Here is a 14,377-nt window from a genome sequence, read left to right as displayed (position 1 = left end):
CCCAGCTATCAAAGCTAACAAACCCAGCTATCAAACCCAGCTAACAAGCCCAGCTAACAAACCCAGCTAACAAACCCAGCACATAGGATTTGTACTCTTTCTTTGCATTGATTCGATTGATATTCACCTATTTATGACCTCATTAAAGATTTATTAGAAACACAATACTATCCTCAGGAAAAGAATGATTATAAGAAAAATATTTCATTTTTTATCTTTCTACAGGTAATTCTGGGACGGCTAGGGAAACAGAGTAGTCAAGAGTTAGATAGCTCTCAGCTGATGAAGGATTTGTACGACAGTATGGAACGTGAAACAGACCTCAAAGACCAGCTTCAATTGATGGAAGAGGAATCGAAGACTTCAAGGAGGAAACTAGAGGAACTTGAAGAAGAAAACGAGAATTTAAGTATTCAGCTAAAGAAAATGTCTGCCGCACAGGCCACTAAAGTGAAAGAGGGCTTCCGAGAAACAATGGGTTCCCCAGTGACAGAAGAGGAGGCGGAATTGAAAATTCATCTCGATTTGAATAATCAAGAATTGAGTGTTCTGAAGAAAAAGTTCCATGATTTGGAAGAGGATAATGAAAATTTGTTGATGGAATGTGGGAAATTGTCGGAGGAACTTCGTCAGAAGGAAATATTATTGAATATTTTACCGGAACCGTCGTCTCCGAACTATTATTATGAAGATAAACTCAAAGACATGAAAATAGAAGCTGATGAACTGCGTTGGAAAATTATTGAAAAAGAGCGGGAAATTGAGCGTTTGAACGCTCAGTGTGTGTTACAGACTCGACAATCGAGATTAAAAAAGAGTAGATCCCTTGAAGGGGAACATTATCCCGCAAACACAGAACTTAAAAAGCAGATGGAAAATGTTCAACAGGAAAATATCATGCTTAAAGATAAAGTGATTCGACTTACAGTTGGACGAAAAGACATGGCGGAAGACAAAGCTTCCCCAGTGTCAGAACAGAAACTGTCGACATATTCCACAGCATACCCCGGCGATGGTGAAAGTGTGAAGGACGACAAATTACGAGCTCTGCAGCTCAAAATAAATCAACTTGAAAAACACAGACCTTTATCGCCCTCGAAAGATTACACTGGTAAAATTGGATTTAAAAGTGAAATATCAAAATCATCAAATGATGCGTTACGTGATAGTGGGTCACGTGATTTGCTACAACAGCAAAGGCCGAGTGTGTTGGATTTACGTGAACACGTAGCTTACAATGAAAAGCGCGTTAGTTCTCCCGGTGGTACCAGTATATTGCCAACAAGCAGTTCCCACACTAGGATTGATACCCCTGTCCCGAGTCCCGCCTCTTTCCCCTCCCTCGTCAAACCTGCCGCTCCAGGGCTACCGGCAGAGGGCGTCCCCTCCGCCAGTGAGTCACGAGAGGAATTGATGGATCAGATTTTAGATATGGAGGAGGAAGTTGGTAAGTGATTAATCTTTATTTTAATCATAATCATTTTATCATAGTTTCAATGATTTCAATAGCACATTGAAATATTGTTCAAAACCACAATTACCTGCCGTATTCGCCACATATTACCCGAATGATCAATTGTGTATATTGTGTTGGATTTCAAAGCAAACTTGTATAACTTGGAACCCCGTACAAACCACGTGTTTATTTATTTATCTTTTTTTACTTTGTCTATCCTTATAAATTGTAGTTCATCTTTATACCTTGATCAAAACACCGACGATGTTTACCTCCAAATGCAAATATTTATGGTGTTCCGAACGGATATTGATATTCGAACAAGGTTTTAGTTTTCCGAAAGGAGTTTTATTGATGTTCCAAACGGACTTTCAAAAGGTTAATGAAGCGGTTGTTGTCGTCGTAAACAATGAAGAATAACATTGTGTTCGGTGCACATACAACTGATTAGCTAAAATAAAATAAAACAAAAATAAAATTCATTATGGGGCAAAATAATTGCGTATTTCATTATTAGAAATAGACATACGAAAACATAAAGAGGCCATTATAACAAGTTTGTCCAGAAACTAGGCCACATAAACCTTTTAGTATCTTTACAGTGCGGTGTCATGATTGGTGTTCTATGGACGGCCCGTTTGGTATTTTATGTCAGATTGGTTGTATAGTTTGATAGACTGTAGGAACAAGCCCGTATTCCTCGATATCACCTACAACGTTACCAGCAGGGACAACTTACAACTAACCCGCATGATAAACGTGATAATGTCATTTTCACAATTGTTAATTTTCAATTGATATGAAGTAAGATCCCCACTTCCATTACATACGGTTTTTACATTTCCCCGTTAATACGATATTCAAGGACGTGTTCCATTATCATGAGTTCCGTAAAAGATATTGTCTACTGACGGAAGTAAACTGACACTATAAAGTTTCGAGAGATGCAGATTGATGAAGACAATGTGGAAGTTGTGTGGTCGACACCGTGATCTCACGATTGTATTTCCTTGTACGATGTGACGTCAGAAGCTTGTTGATAGGCCTTTACGATTACGCTGTCATCGTTCTAGGTATTATCGATCTTTTGTATAACCGACTATAACGGATGTCAGGGAAGACGCTTACCTCTCCGAGACACCTGGTCTTCCATTGTTGTATGACTGGCGTTTTAAATATCGCTATGTTATATTATAGTTTGTTAATGTATGTTTGTTTATAATAGAAATACCCCACACACAATGATAATGATAAATAATTAAATAGAAATAAAAAAAAACAAAAAACAAAACGAATAAATAAATCAAAAATGAACAAAAACCTTTCAGATATGAGGTTTTACGTCCCGCCTAACAGCCAATGTCCTATTGACAACTGACAATACATAGATAAGTTAATGTCAAAATATCAAGATGATGATGATGGATACATAATGTCGTTATCTTATACTGAATGAACAAGATGTAGTTCCCCATACCATTGTTAGAGTCAAATATCCATCTGTCTGTCTGAACGTTAAATCATCGAATATGTTACCTGTTTACATACATGTGGTTCTTGAATAAATAGTTTTGAGAACCTTAGAATGCCGATAGCCGGTGTCCGATCTTCCTTAAGAAATCACGTGAAAGCAGCCTACGTATTTTGTTGGTTAATTATTATTTGACCATGATAACAAATGTCGAGGGGACCGGGTCCAAATACTCGGAAGGTCAGTATAAATTTAGAACCGGACTTGGGTTAAGGACTCACACAACTAAATAATTTAATATATGTTATTACTAGTGATCCCGTCCCTTTTTTTCGCTCGTTTGAAGTTCAAATGATGTGAAATTTATATCAAATTAAAGTTTGAAGTTTTTTCTATCGGATAAATGTTGTTATTGTATAGCTTAATGGCATATAAGAGCACACGGGTACTCGAAAGACAGTAACCCTGACATTTACAGTACACCTAGGGAATTCCCGCCTTTTTACACCTCGAATCCTACGTCATTCTATTTTCAGTAGGAGTGTATATGTTTGATTTTCCAAATCTCAAGACCCTACACTTTATTTTCATATATAGAAAGTACCCATTCCATATGTTATTTACTCAGGAAAACAGCTACAAACCTAAGAAACACATTTTCCTCAGGGACTTGTCACCAGTTGATTGGCTGGTTTAGTTGTGTGAGTCCTTAATAGATCCGCACACGTCTGCCCTACGTTAACGGCTGTATGTAAATATAAATGCTGTTGAAACCGACTTCACCAAATAACCCAAAACTGTCACCAAATAACCCAAAACTGTCACCAAATAACCCAAAACTGTCACCAAATAACCCAAAACTGTCACCAAATAACCCAAAACTGTCACCAAAAACCCAAAACTGTCACCAAGTAACCATAAGTTATTACCAAGATACCCTCAATTGTCACCAATAAACTAGAAGTTATTGCCAAGTAACTCTCAATTGTTACCAAGTAACCATCAGTTATTACCAAGTAACTCTCAATTGTCACAGAGTAACTATAAGTTATAACCAAGTAACTCTCGATTGTTACCAAGTAACTATAAGTTATTGTCAAGTAACTCTCAATTGTTACCAAGTAACTATAAGTTATTGCCACGTTACCCTAATTTGTTACCGAGTAACCCAAAACTGTTACCACTTGACCTTGTACCTCTGGTGTTTCCCGCCAACCATGTTAAATATCCTTCGGAATTCTAGAATAGAAAACATTTTGTAAATATCCATTTTCTTGTCCAGCAGATAAAATCTTCAGTTTTGTACAAACATTTCAGAAATAATTTAATTTCAGCAACCAATTTTGTCAGCTTCAAGATGAATGCTTTAAAGCACGTGCTCTTCCTGATGAGTATGTTTGTATGTATTTATTTTTGTTTGAACTGAAATGAAACAGAGAAACATGAAAAAAACACAATACTGGGCTTCTACTGGCTACTTGAAGTAGTTTACTCATGTCTGGAAAATTAAACTTCTCTGACGATCTGAAGTCTAGTTAGCTCCGCCAGTCCTAAACCGAAAATTCTGCAATGAGATAATATATTACAAATATCCTGCATGTTTATGATTTTTGTAGATATTGTTTTCCTTCCAATTTGCTGGAATTCAAACTAAATGTATTACTGTAATTATAATTTCTAACATAAGTTTGTTTTAATTATTTGAGATTATGCTATAATTGTTGTCAGGCTGATCGTCCGTTGTATAACCCATTACAGGTCAAGGTTAACTAGAGCCAGATAATGAGCTAGTTGTCTATGCGTTTCCGCCTCGAACCAACAGCTGTACGAATGCACTTACATGTTCGATAGATTTAGGCGGAACTGTACACCAAACTAATATAGACGGTCTTGTAAAGTATATTAGAAAGCTTTTAAATAATGGCGAATGTGATATAAAATGTGTCTACAAGAACTAAGCTAAGTAATGATATAGCTATTTGAGAATATCGTTCACCGAGGTGCACTCTTGGGAAAGCGTGGAACGAGGACACTTAGGTCAAAGCTCAAAGCTAAATAAACTGAAATATCTCAGAAGTGTTTAGTTTTAGTTCTGGAAGCGTATTTTCGTGATTAAACAATTAAATCGGTTTATGGACCAACGTCTGTGTGTCTGATTCTTTGTGTCTGTAGTGTCCAATTTCGATGTAATTGGTTTTTATTTTGTATTTAACTTATTGAAGTTTAGGCAACTGTTATGTAATGAAACTGTAGGTTTTTTTTTTAATTCTTTTGCGAATCGTTTTTCTTTTTTATTTTTGTCAAAGGGCAGGTTTATTTTATCTTACTGCCAAGTGGTCATTGTGCGTTCTCGCGCCAAATTTTTACACACACGTAACGGTTTTAAATGCTTGCGGCGTGCATTTTTTTTTATTGTTGTTGCTATTGACTCCATTTATTGTGTAAACAAGGTCCCATAATATTATAACAAAGGGCAATAACACAGTTACTGTCTAATAATTCCCATTTTCGAAATCGTTCCAGATCTTGACAATATATGGCTACATACAAAGTATTTACTGTACTCCAGTTATCGTGTTCACAAGGTCCAATAATAATATTAATACAAAGGGCAATAACTCGTGGCGGGCATTTTTAATATACGTGTATTTTGTATTAGATTGATTGCTACTATTTATTTGCTGTGGTAGTGCAAACTCGCCATCTACTGGTTGTGACCTCTGGTTAAACCCTCTTTCCCTGTGAAGAAGGTTTTCATCCTTGGAGATCTATACAACATTCTTGCTGTACAGGAATCCTGAGAAGACCAATCTTTTCTACACAGTAACTGATCTTAAAACAGTCTTTAAAATTATCATTGTCATTGGCAAGGGTCGTCTGAACACATCCTGAAATCACCACGTCGTTTCATAATTCAAAACGAAATATTAACCCGATGGGTCAATTCGTATGGAACGGATAACCGAAAACAGCCAAGGCTACATTTTACACAAACGTTGACCGAAATGCACTCTTGATATACAGAACTGCTTCATTCCGCGTGTTATTAACATAAACCTTGTCAATGAAGCTCTGTCAAGCATAGTGCATGAAATTTTACATTAAAACCAAACAAATAGGTTTGAATTTGATTACAGGAACAGATAATTTAAGGTGTTGTATTATTGGAACACATACATTGTCTTGTTTAATGTAAGTAACCTTGGTAAATATCAGTCACAATATAACCCTCAGTTAATGAGAACTTATCACTAAACTAGAGGTCCAAGAGTTGATCCCAGTGATGTGCCTATTTCAACGACATTTAAAAAGTTTTGAAGGAAAACGCATTGCCTCGTTTGAATAAGCATTTCAACAGTAAAGGCAATGGTGTAATGCATGTTAACCATTCTGGACATCAATACCACCGAGAGGGAAAGTCTGAAAACAGCAATTAAAGTTTGTTAACAATATGACAGATTATACGGACAGAGCTCTGCGAGAAAACAGCGGTTAACACGAATACGGTAGGGAAGAACGATAAATTATCGTTAGATGTCTTGGTTCTATATGACAAATACAAATATAGATCATGATTATAATCCTGCCAAAGAGGTGGGTTAAAAATTGTGGGAGCAATATCAAAATAGTGAAATAAAAGGGGTAATACGTAAGTTTTAACAAAAGCATAAGATAAAAGAATATATATATTACGCGCAAAATCGATATACTGAGATGAAAAGAACATGCACGAGTTTACAAAACAAAATAAATTTAAAAAAAAGAGGCATGGAACTCGTGAGACATTATAAAGGGCGGTATCTTTTGCAAAAACAATCAAATAAAAATACAACATAGGAAGAAATTAGTAATTCAATATTGTCCGGAGATCCCCTCCTGTCCAGAGACCCCCCTGTCCGGAGATCCCCTCCTCTCCGGGGATAACTTCCCATCCGGAGGCCCCCACCCCACCCCCTCTATCCGGAGATCTCCTCCTGTCCAGAGGACCCCCCCCCCCCCCCCCCCCCCCCCCCCCCCCCCCTGTCCGGAGATTATATTAAGCATAGATTTACATGAACATACATTTAATTTATGAGAGAGAGAGAGAGAGAGAGAGAAAGAGAGAGAGAGAGAGAGAGAGAAAATACATTTGGTGTGGACGGTTTGATATATATTTCCATTGCCACTCGATCGTTTGACCATCATTGAGATAGAATACAACCTCATTGGAAACCTTCCAATACATTATGGATAAAAAAAGTTAATTTGAAAAAAAACGAAACTTAGAAACCTTTGAGTAAGGTGCTAATGGAGCTTGAAACAGCTGAGTACCAATGAATTCCGCAGCATTGCGTAAGGAAAATTAGACCTAGTTTTGTCAGTTGTGAGTAATGATCCCCATTTACATTTGTAAGCGGATATACAGGTACATGTAATGTATATCAATACATAGTCATAATACGTACTGCACCGACATTCACGATACCTTGATATTCTACTTCCGGTTTCTCGAAAATGCCGTTAGGAATATCTCTGGCATTTCCACTTCAGCTCAAATCGGCCGAAATAATTCGGTATTCTGTAGGTTGTATTTGAGAATGAAAGAGATCAGGCTCTGATATCAGGCCTGTGTTGTTATGGCTGTGTCCATGGGTAAGACTCTTTAACTCGTATGTTGTTGAGTGAGGTATCCACCAGCTACTACAAGGATACACCCAGCAAGCAAAACCAGTCTGCGTGTTCACGGATTGTTTTACCCACAAGTATCCGGAACTCCTTGGGGGAATACCCGATGAGTTGAAGATGGTCCAGAAGTACACACATGGAAGTATTGTACAAGTGTTACAAAGATAACTCGTCGGGCAATATCCATCATTGTCCGTATGTATTGTTATCATAATGATATTTTAAAGTATATTTTCAATATCAAGTTAATCTTTTAGACGTGTTTAAGGAATGATAGAGGGTGGTGCATGTCTAGAGAGAAGGAGGGGTGCGTATTTAGAGGGGGGGGGAGGTGCTTGTCTAGAGAGAGGGATGGGTGCGTATTTAGAGAGAGGGAAGGGTGCGTGTCTAGAGAGAGGGATGGGTGCGTATTTAGAGAGAGGGAAGGGTGCGTGTCTAGAGAGAGGGATGGGTGCGTATTTAGAGAGAGGGAGGGGTGCGTGTCTAGAGAGGGGAAGGGTGCGTGTCTAGAGAGACTGAGTTGTACGTATTAAGAGAAGGGGAAGGTGCTTGTCTAGAAGGAGGGATGCGTATTTAGAGAAAGGGAAAGGGTGTGTCTAGAGAGAGGGAGAGGTGCGTGTCTGGAAAAGAGAAGGAGGGGTGCGTGTTAAAAGAGGGGAAGGGGTGCATGTTTTAGAAAGGTGGATGGTGCGCGTCTAGAGAGATGGAGGGATGCGTGTCTAGAAAGAGAGAGAGGTGCGTGTTTATAAAGGTGGAGGGTGCGTGTCTAGAGAGATGGAGGGATGCATGTCTTGAAAGAGGGAGGGGTGCGTGTTTAAGAAAGGTGGAAAGATGCGTGTTTTAGAAATGTGGAGGGGTGCGTGTCTAGGGAGAGGGAGGGATGCGTGTTTTAGAAATGTGGATGGATGAGAGAGAGGGAGGGATGCGTGTCTAGAGAGAGGGAGGGATGCGTGTTTTAGAAAGGTGGATGGGTGCGTGTCTAGAGAGAGGGAGGGGTGCGTGTCTAGAAAGAGGGAGGGGTGCGTGTTTAAGAAAAGTGGAAGGATGCGTGTTTTAGAAATGTGCAGGGGTGCGTGTCTAGGGAGAGGGAGGGATGCGTGTTTTAGAATTGTGGATGGATGAGAGAGAGGGAGGGATGCGTGTCTAGAGAGAGGGAGGGATGCGTGTCTAGAGAGAGGGAGGGATGCGTGTCTAGAGAGAGGGAGGGATGCGTGTCTGGAGAGAGGGAAGATGCTTGTCTAGAGAGAGGGAAGGATGCGTGTATGGAGAGAGGGAAGGGTGCGTGTTTTAGAAAGGTGGAAGGTCCGTGTCTAGAGAGAGGGAGGGGTGGTGTCTAGAAAGATAGAGAGGTGCGTGTTTATAAAGGTGGAGGGTACGTGTCTAGAGAGAGGGAGGGATGCGTGTCTTGAAAGAGGGAGGAGTGCGTGTTAAAAGAGGGGAAGGGGTGCGTGTTTTAGAAAGGTGGATGGTGCGCGTCTAGAGAGAGGGAGGGATGCGTGTTTTAGAAAGGTGGATGGGTGCCTGTCTAGAGAGAGGGAGGGATGCGTGTCTAGAGAGAGGGAGGGATGCGTGTTTTAGAAAGGTGGATGGGTGCGTGTCTAGAGAGAGGGAGGGATGCGTGTCTTGAAAGAGGGAGAGGTGCGTGTTTATAAAGGTGGAGGGATGCGTGTTTTAGAAATGTGGAGTGGTGCGTGTCTAGGGAGAGGGAGGGATGCGTGTCTAGAGAGAGGGAGGGGTGCGTGTTTAAGAAAGGTGGAAGGATGCGTGTTTTAGAAATGTGGATGGGTGCGTGTCTAGGGAGAGGGAGGGATGCGTGTTTTAGAAATGTGGATGGATGAGAGAGAGGGAGGGATGCGTGTTTTAGAAAGGTGGATGGGTGCGTGTCTAGAGAGAGGGAGGGGTGCGTGTCTAGAGAGAGGGAGGGATGCGTGTTTTAGAAAGGTGGATGGGTGCCTGTCTAGAGAGAGGGAGGGATGCGTGTTTTAGAAAGGTGGATGGGTGCCTGTCTAGAGAGAGGGAGGGATGCGTGTCTAGAGAGAGGGAGGGATGCGTGTTTTAGAAAGGTGAATGGGTGCGTGTCTAGAGAGAGGGAGGGTTGCATGTCTAGAAAGAGGGAGAGGTGCGTGTTTAAGAAGGTGGAGGGGTGCGTGTCTAGAGAGAGGGAGGGATGCGTGTCTTGAAAGAGGGAGGAGTGCGTGTTTAAGAAAAGTGGAAGGATGCGTGTTTTAGAAATGTGGAGGGGTGCGTGTCTAGGGAGAGGGAGGGATGCGTGTTTTAGAAATGTGGATGGATGAGAGAGAGGGAGGGATGCGTGTCTAGAGAGAGGGAGGGATGCGTGTCTAGAGAGAGGGAGGGATGCGTGTTTTAGAAAGGTGGAAGGTCCGTGTCTAGATAGAGGGAGGGGTGCTAGTCTGGAGAGGGAGGGGTGCGAATCAAGGGATAGGGTGAGTACGTGTGTAGTAATCTCAGTTTTATCCGTTATCACAGTATGGGTGATTTCTTACTGACAATGGTAAAGTTGATTTAAAGGCAGCATGTATTCCATATTTTATACTTTAACACGTAGTTGTTTTCATCATCTGCGGTCATGTGATGGCGGCCCCTAATGTTTCTGTTTGCAGTATGCGTGACGATTTTGTTAGTCGTGACGTCAGAGATCCCGTGAAGACAGATATCTGGTTTTAATTAATAAAAAAATGCATAACTGGCATTTCTCCGTTATAAGCAACATTTGTCAAACTTGTTGCTTTTAAACAGTTTTTATCATCGGGCTTTTTTGTTTGAAGTTAAGGTATGAATTTATTGCTTTATATAAATTAATCTGATCATCACTTAAACAATGGATTAGTTTGGTTTATTTTATTTAACGTCCTATTAACAGCCAGGGTCATTTTAAGGACGTGCCTGGTTTTAGAGGTGGAAGTCCGGAGAAAAAACACCGACTTACGGGTTAGACTATTTACAGGATCGGGCAGGATCGGGCAGAAACCAAATATTACGGTCAGTACCAGGCAACTACCCCACATGGGTTTCGAACACTTAGACCACATGAAAACTCCACACAACAGTTTTAAATGTAAGTAAGGTCATGATTCAAAACAGCAGTACCTATCTTTCTTATAATGGGGATACCCGGTATGTCATAGGTAAAAAAAAGACATTATACTCGACATGCAACCCCTACCCCACCCTACCCCACCCCTACCCCACCCACCCCTACACCACCCAACCTCACCCTATCTCTTCCCTATCTTTCATCATTCAAATTATCTTAGATAAGGTTCTACAAAGACAGTTGTAACAGGTCACGTAGCGCCTGCACCATTGAGTAAACTTGTTAAGAAGTACTTCCATGCTGAAATAGATTCCATATCATGTGGGTCATATCTGCACGTACATAACTTATACTATACAGTAGGTCAAATAGATAGACTCCAACTCCAAATCAGAGAGGACGCATTCCGGATTTTTTTGATTTAAAAAAAAAAAAATATTGTTTGTTTAAACTCAGTTGATGTTGCTAAGATGCACACATATCTCTTACGTCATCTCATTCAAAATCGACCACGTGAAACGCCATACATTGAAATGTTGCCGTCAACTTTGCATTCAACAAGTTTATGTTTTTGTGAAGACGAGAAGAAACTTCGGGCACCTGCTATTTAGAAAGGTATCTCTAGTACATCCCGTGTAGATAACAAACCCCTCCCACAGAAGTCTAGTGTTCACAAGCTTCTTAATCAAATCGACAGTGTGCTCCAAAATAAATATACACTAAATTGCTTATAAATGATATGTATAATCTATTTTATCAGTTTGAATTCTTTTTGGCTTTAAGTGTAGACTGTGGGCCTACACACAGGTACTTGGCAAAGCTCCCCGACCTCCGGTCACATATATACAGTACATAATACAGATGTATAATATGGATCGCAAGTTGAAAATTCGTACCACTTACCTGGGCATCTTACCATTGTTGCAACTTCTTCTGAAAAACTGTTATTGTTAATATGTACATTGACAATATATATATAATGCGCGCGAACTAGTGCGGGGGGTTGTTGCATCAAAACCGGCTACATAAACCATAATTTGTAGTTACATAATACGACTTTGAACTAGATTTGGGGGTTTAAGGAAAGCTGGTTGCATTTCAAAACCGGCTACATCAACCATAATTTGTAGTTACATAATACGACTTTGACCTAGATTTGTTTGGCGGGTGCATTTGATGAAGTTGAAGAACATATTTGAATTACTTTCCTCAACTAGTTCACACGTGTCACTATTTTCAATTCGTGTCAGTGTATACAGTTTCCTTATGTCCAGTATTGGTGGTTTTATATGTCGACCGATCATGACTTTCGTTCAGCACATCCCGTACCGTTATGAATAATATTCGACGGAACATGTGCTCCCTCATCCCCGTTGTCGACAATAGTCGACATATGTATTGTTGACATATTAACTCTTCCCCATGTCGATAAAGCTGTGTTGATTGGTTGAAAACAGCACCCGGCACATACTACATTTATCCATTACAATGACTTAAGAGGGGGGGGGGGGGGGGGGGGGGGGGGGGGGGGGGGGGGTGGAGCCTAGCAACTGCGGAATCCGGAAAGAGCGTGTGCAAATTGTTTCGAAGAAAATTACGAGGGGTTCCGATTGTATGGTCCTCTGTTGACGTATGACACCTACTGTGACTTGGAATATGGCGGAGTACAAACGCATACAATTAATTTTCCATTGTTTGCGGCTTTCTGATTGGTTGGGATTTTGTTTTCATTTAAGCAAAGAACAGCAGTTTTAATGTTGTTATTATCGATATGGCAGCAAGATGTATGGTGGGCAAATGGCATGGGAACCCGTTAACCCGTTAGGGTTCCCCACCATACATATTGCTGCCATATCGACTATAACAACATTAAAACCACTGTTCAATACTTATATTTACATTGTCTTACCATTTCCGTCAACTTTGAAAAAAACTGAACCAACAAACAAAAATCCAACCTTTTTTAATGTCACATGACCCACTGGGTGTTATAGCCTGAGGCACTGGGTGTTATAGGCGTATGGTGGCAACTGCCTCTTAGCATTGTGTCAATGGGAAAATGCAGAGCAAATGTAAATATACCACTATGAAAAACAAATCCGAGAATGGCGCGAAAAATGTGATGTCACAATACGACAATTGACGTTGCGTATTGATTTGAGAAAAAGAATCCCATTTAAAACCAGTAAAATTGTACATAAAACATGTTTTAAATTAGAAAATCATTTTCAAAAATTAATTATAAGCGTTGATGTCAATTATTTTTTAGTTTCATAGGGGTATGAAAAAACTTGACACCAATGCTTAAATGAATTTTGACACATGTGAAATGTGTTATAACATATCTCTTGTCTTGGTGAGATAAACACAATACGCTATATATAAACACACATCCAGAGGCAAGTTTTTAAGTCTCTCGATTGATATATTGACAATAATTAGATACGCTGTGTATTTTTTTTCAGTTAGTAGAAGATTTGGGACTATAGCTTACATAGATATACTGTGGTATCACCTATCTTATAGTTCTGAGAAACTGATTGGGTGTTTTTACAGACCAATACCGAACTCCGTGGCAAAACTTAAGGTTTTCATATTTTTCTTTCCTGTCAACAATTTGTGTGTTTGTTCGTGTCCCTTGGACACATGTTCTTATATTGATACTCAAAACTTAGTCGAAAAATGGTGTTCAACTTATCTATGTTTCCTACGTCTGCTTGAAATGAAATTTCACAAACAAGGAAAGTATGTTGTTTCACGATTGAATTCCGTTGGTTAAACTTTCAAAACAAAAAAAGAATATTTGTAAAACATAAATAAATATATCAAATTAAATAAACATAGCGGGGAAAAGTAGGTCAAGTAAACGTAGAGTCCTGTTCAAGAACATCTATTTATTTTAGCCAAAATTAAATAAATAGAAAAATTCGTTTAAACTGAACTTTGAACAAAAGAATAAGTCTCGGACGAGCCTTGCTTTTGAAATTCAAGTATGAAATATACGTATATAACTTTAAATGTTTAAAAGCTGTAACAACTCGGCATGTTAAATTAACCTCGACGATAGAAAGGAATGCTAAGAGTTTCTAAAATGAGACTGAAAATAAACTTTTTATCATGTATTTTTATCGGTGTTTCGCCACTATACCATGGAAGTTCTTCTTTGTGCATTCAATATGGCAGTGTGCCCGCGTGAGCCACTTTAACTGTCGTTATTGTATGCTGGGATCCGCTTGTCTGCCGAATACATGTTTGCAGCCACATGTCTCAATAATACATACCTTGGGTCCTTTGTGTTACATATATATACACTGTATATACCTATATATCCGGGGTCATGTGTCCCACAAATTCATTTCTGGGGCACGTGTCTCACCAATAAATGTTTTGGTTTAAGTTGTATATATTTTACCAATACATATCTGGGGCCGTGTCTCAGCTATGTCTTATCAATACATGTCTGGGGCCATGTGTGTTATCATTACATGTCTTGGAGAATTTTTATCACCAATACATGTCTGGGGCCATTTGTATAACCAATACATGTCTGGGGCCATTTGTATCAACAATACATGTCTGGGGCCATTTGTATAACCAATTCATGTCTGGGGCCATTTGTATCAACAATACATGTCTGGGGCCATTTGTATCACCAATACATGTCTGGGGCCATTTGTATCACCAATACATGTCTGGGGCCATTTGTATCACCAATACATGTCTTGGACAA

The 14,377-nt window shown here is 39.6% G+C and overlaps 1 protein-coding gene across 1 annotated transcript in view; it reads left to right on the top strand.

The window, feature by feature from the left end:
• The first annotated feature begins 231 nt into the window (after positions 1-231).
• LOC117316789 (myosin-16-like) overlaps positions 232-14,377 on the top strand; it is a 98,240-nt gene continuing 84,094 nt past the window's right edge. The window contains exon 1 of the mRNA XM_033871557.1: positions 232-1,447. Coding sequence (XP_033727448.1) covers positions 283-1,447 — 1,165 coding nt within the window. The 5' untranslated portion in view covers positions 232-282. The remainder of the gene's footprint in view (positions 1,448-14,377) is intronic.

This window comes from Pecten maximus, chromosome 18, assembly GCF_902652985.1.
Source record: "Pecten maximus chromosome 18, xPecMax1.1, whole genome shotgun sequence".
Taxonomy (NCBI): domain Eukaryota; kingdom Metazoa; phylum Mollusca; class Bivalvia; order Pectinida; family Pectinidae; genus Pecten; species Pecten maximus.
The sequence above is the reverse complement of the archived record's forward strand: the minus strand, read 5'-3'. Positions and strand labels throughout refer to the sequence as shown.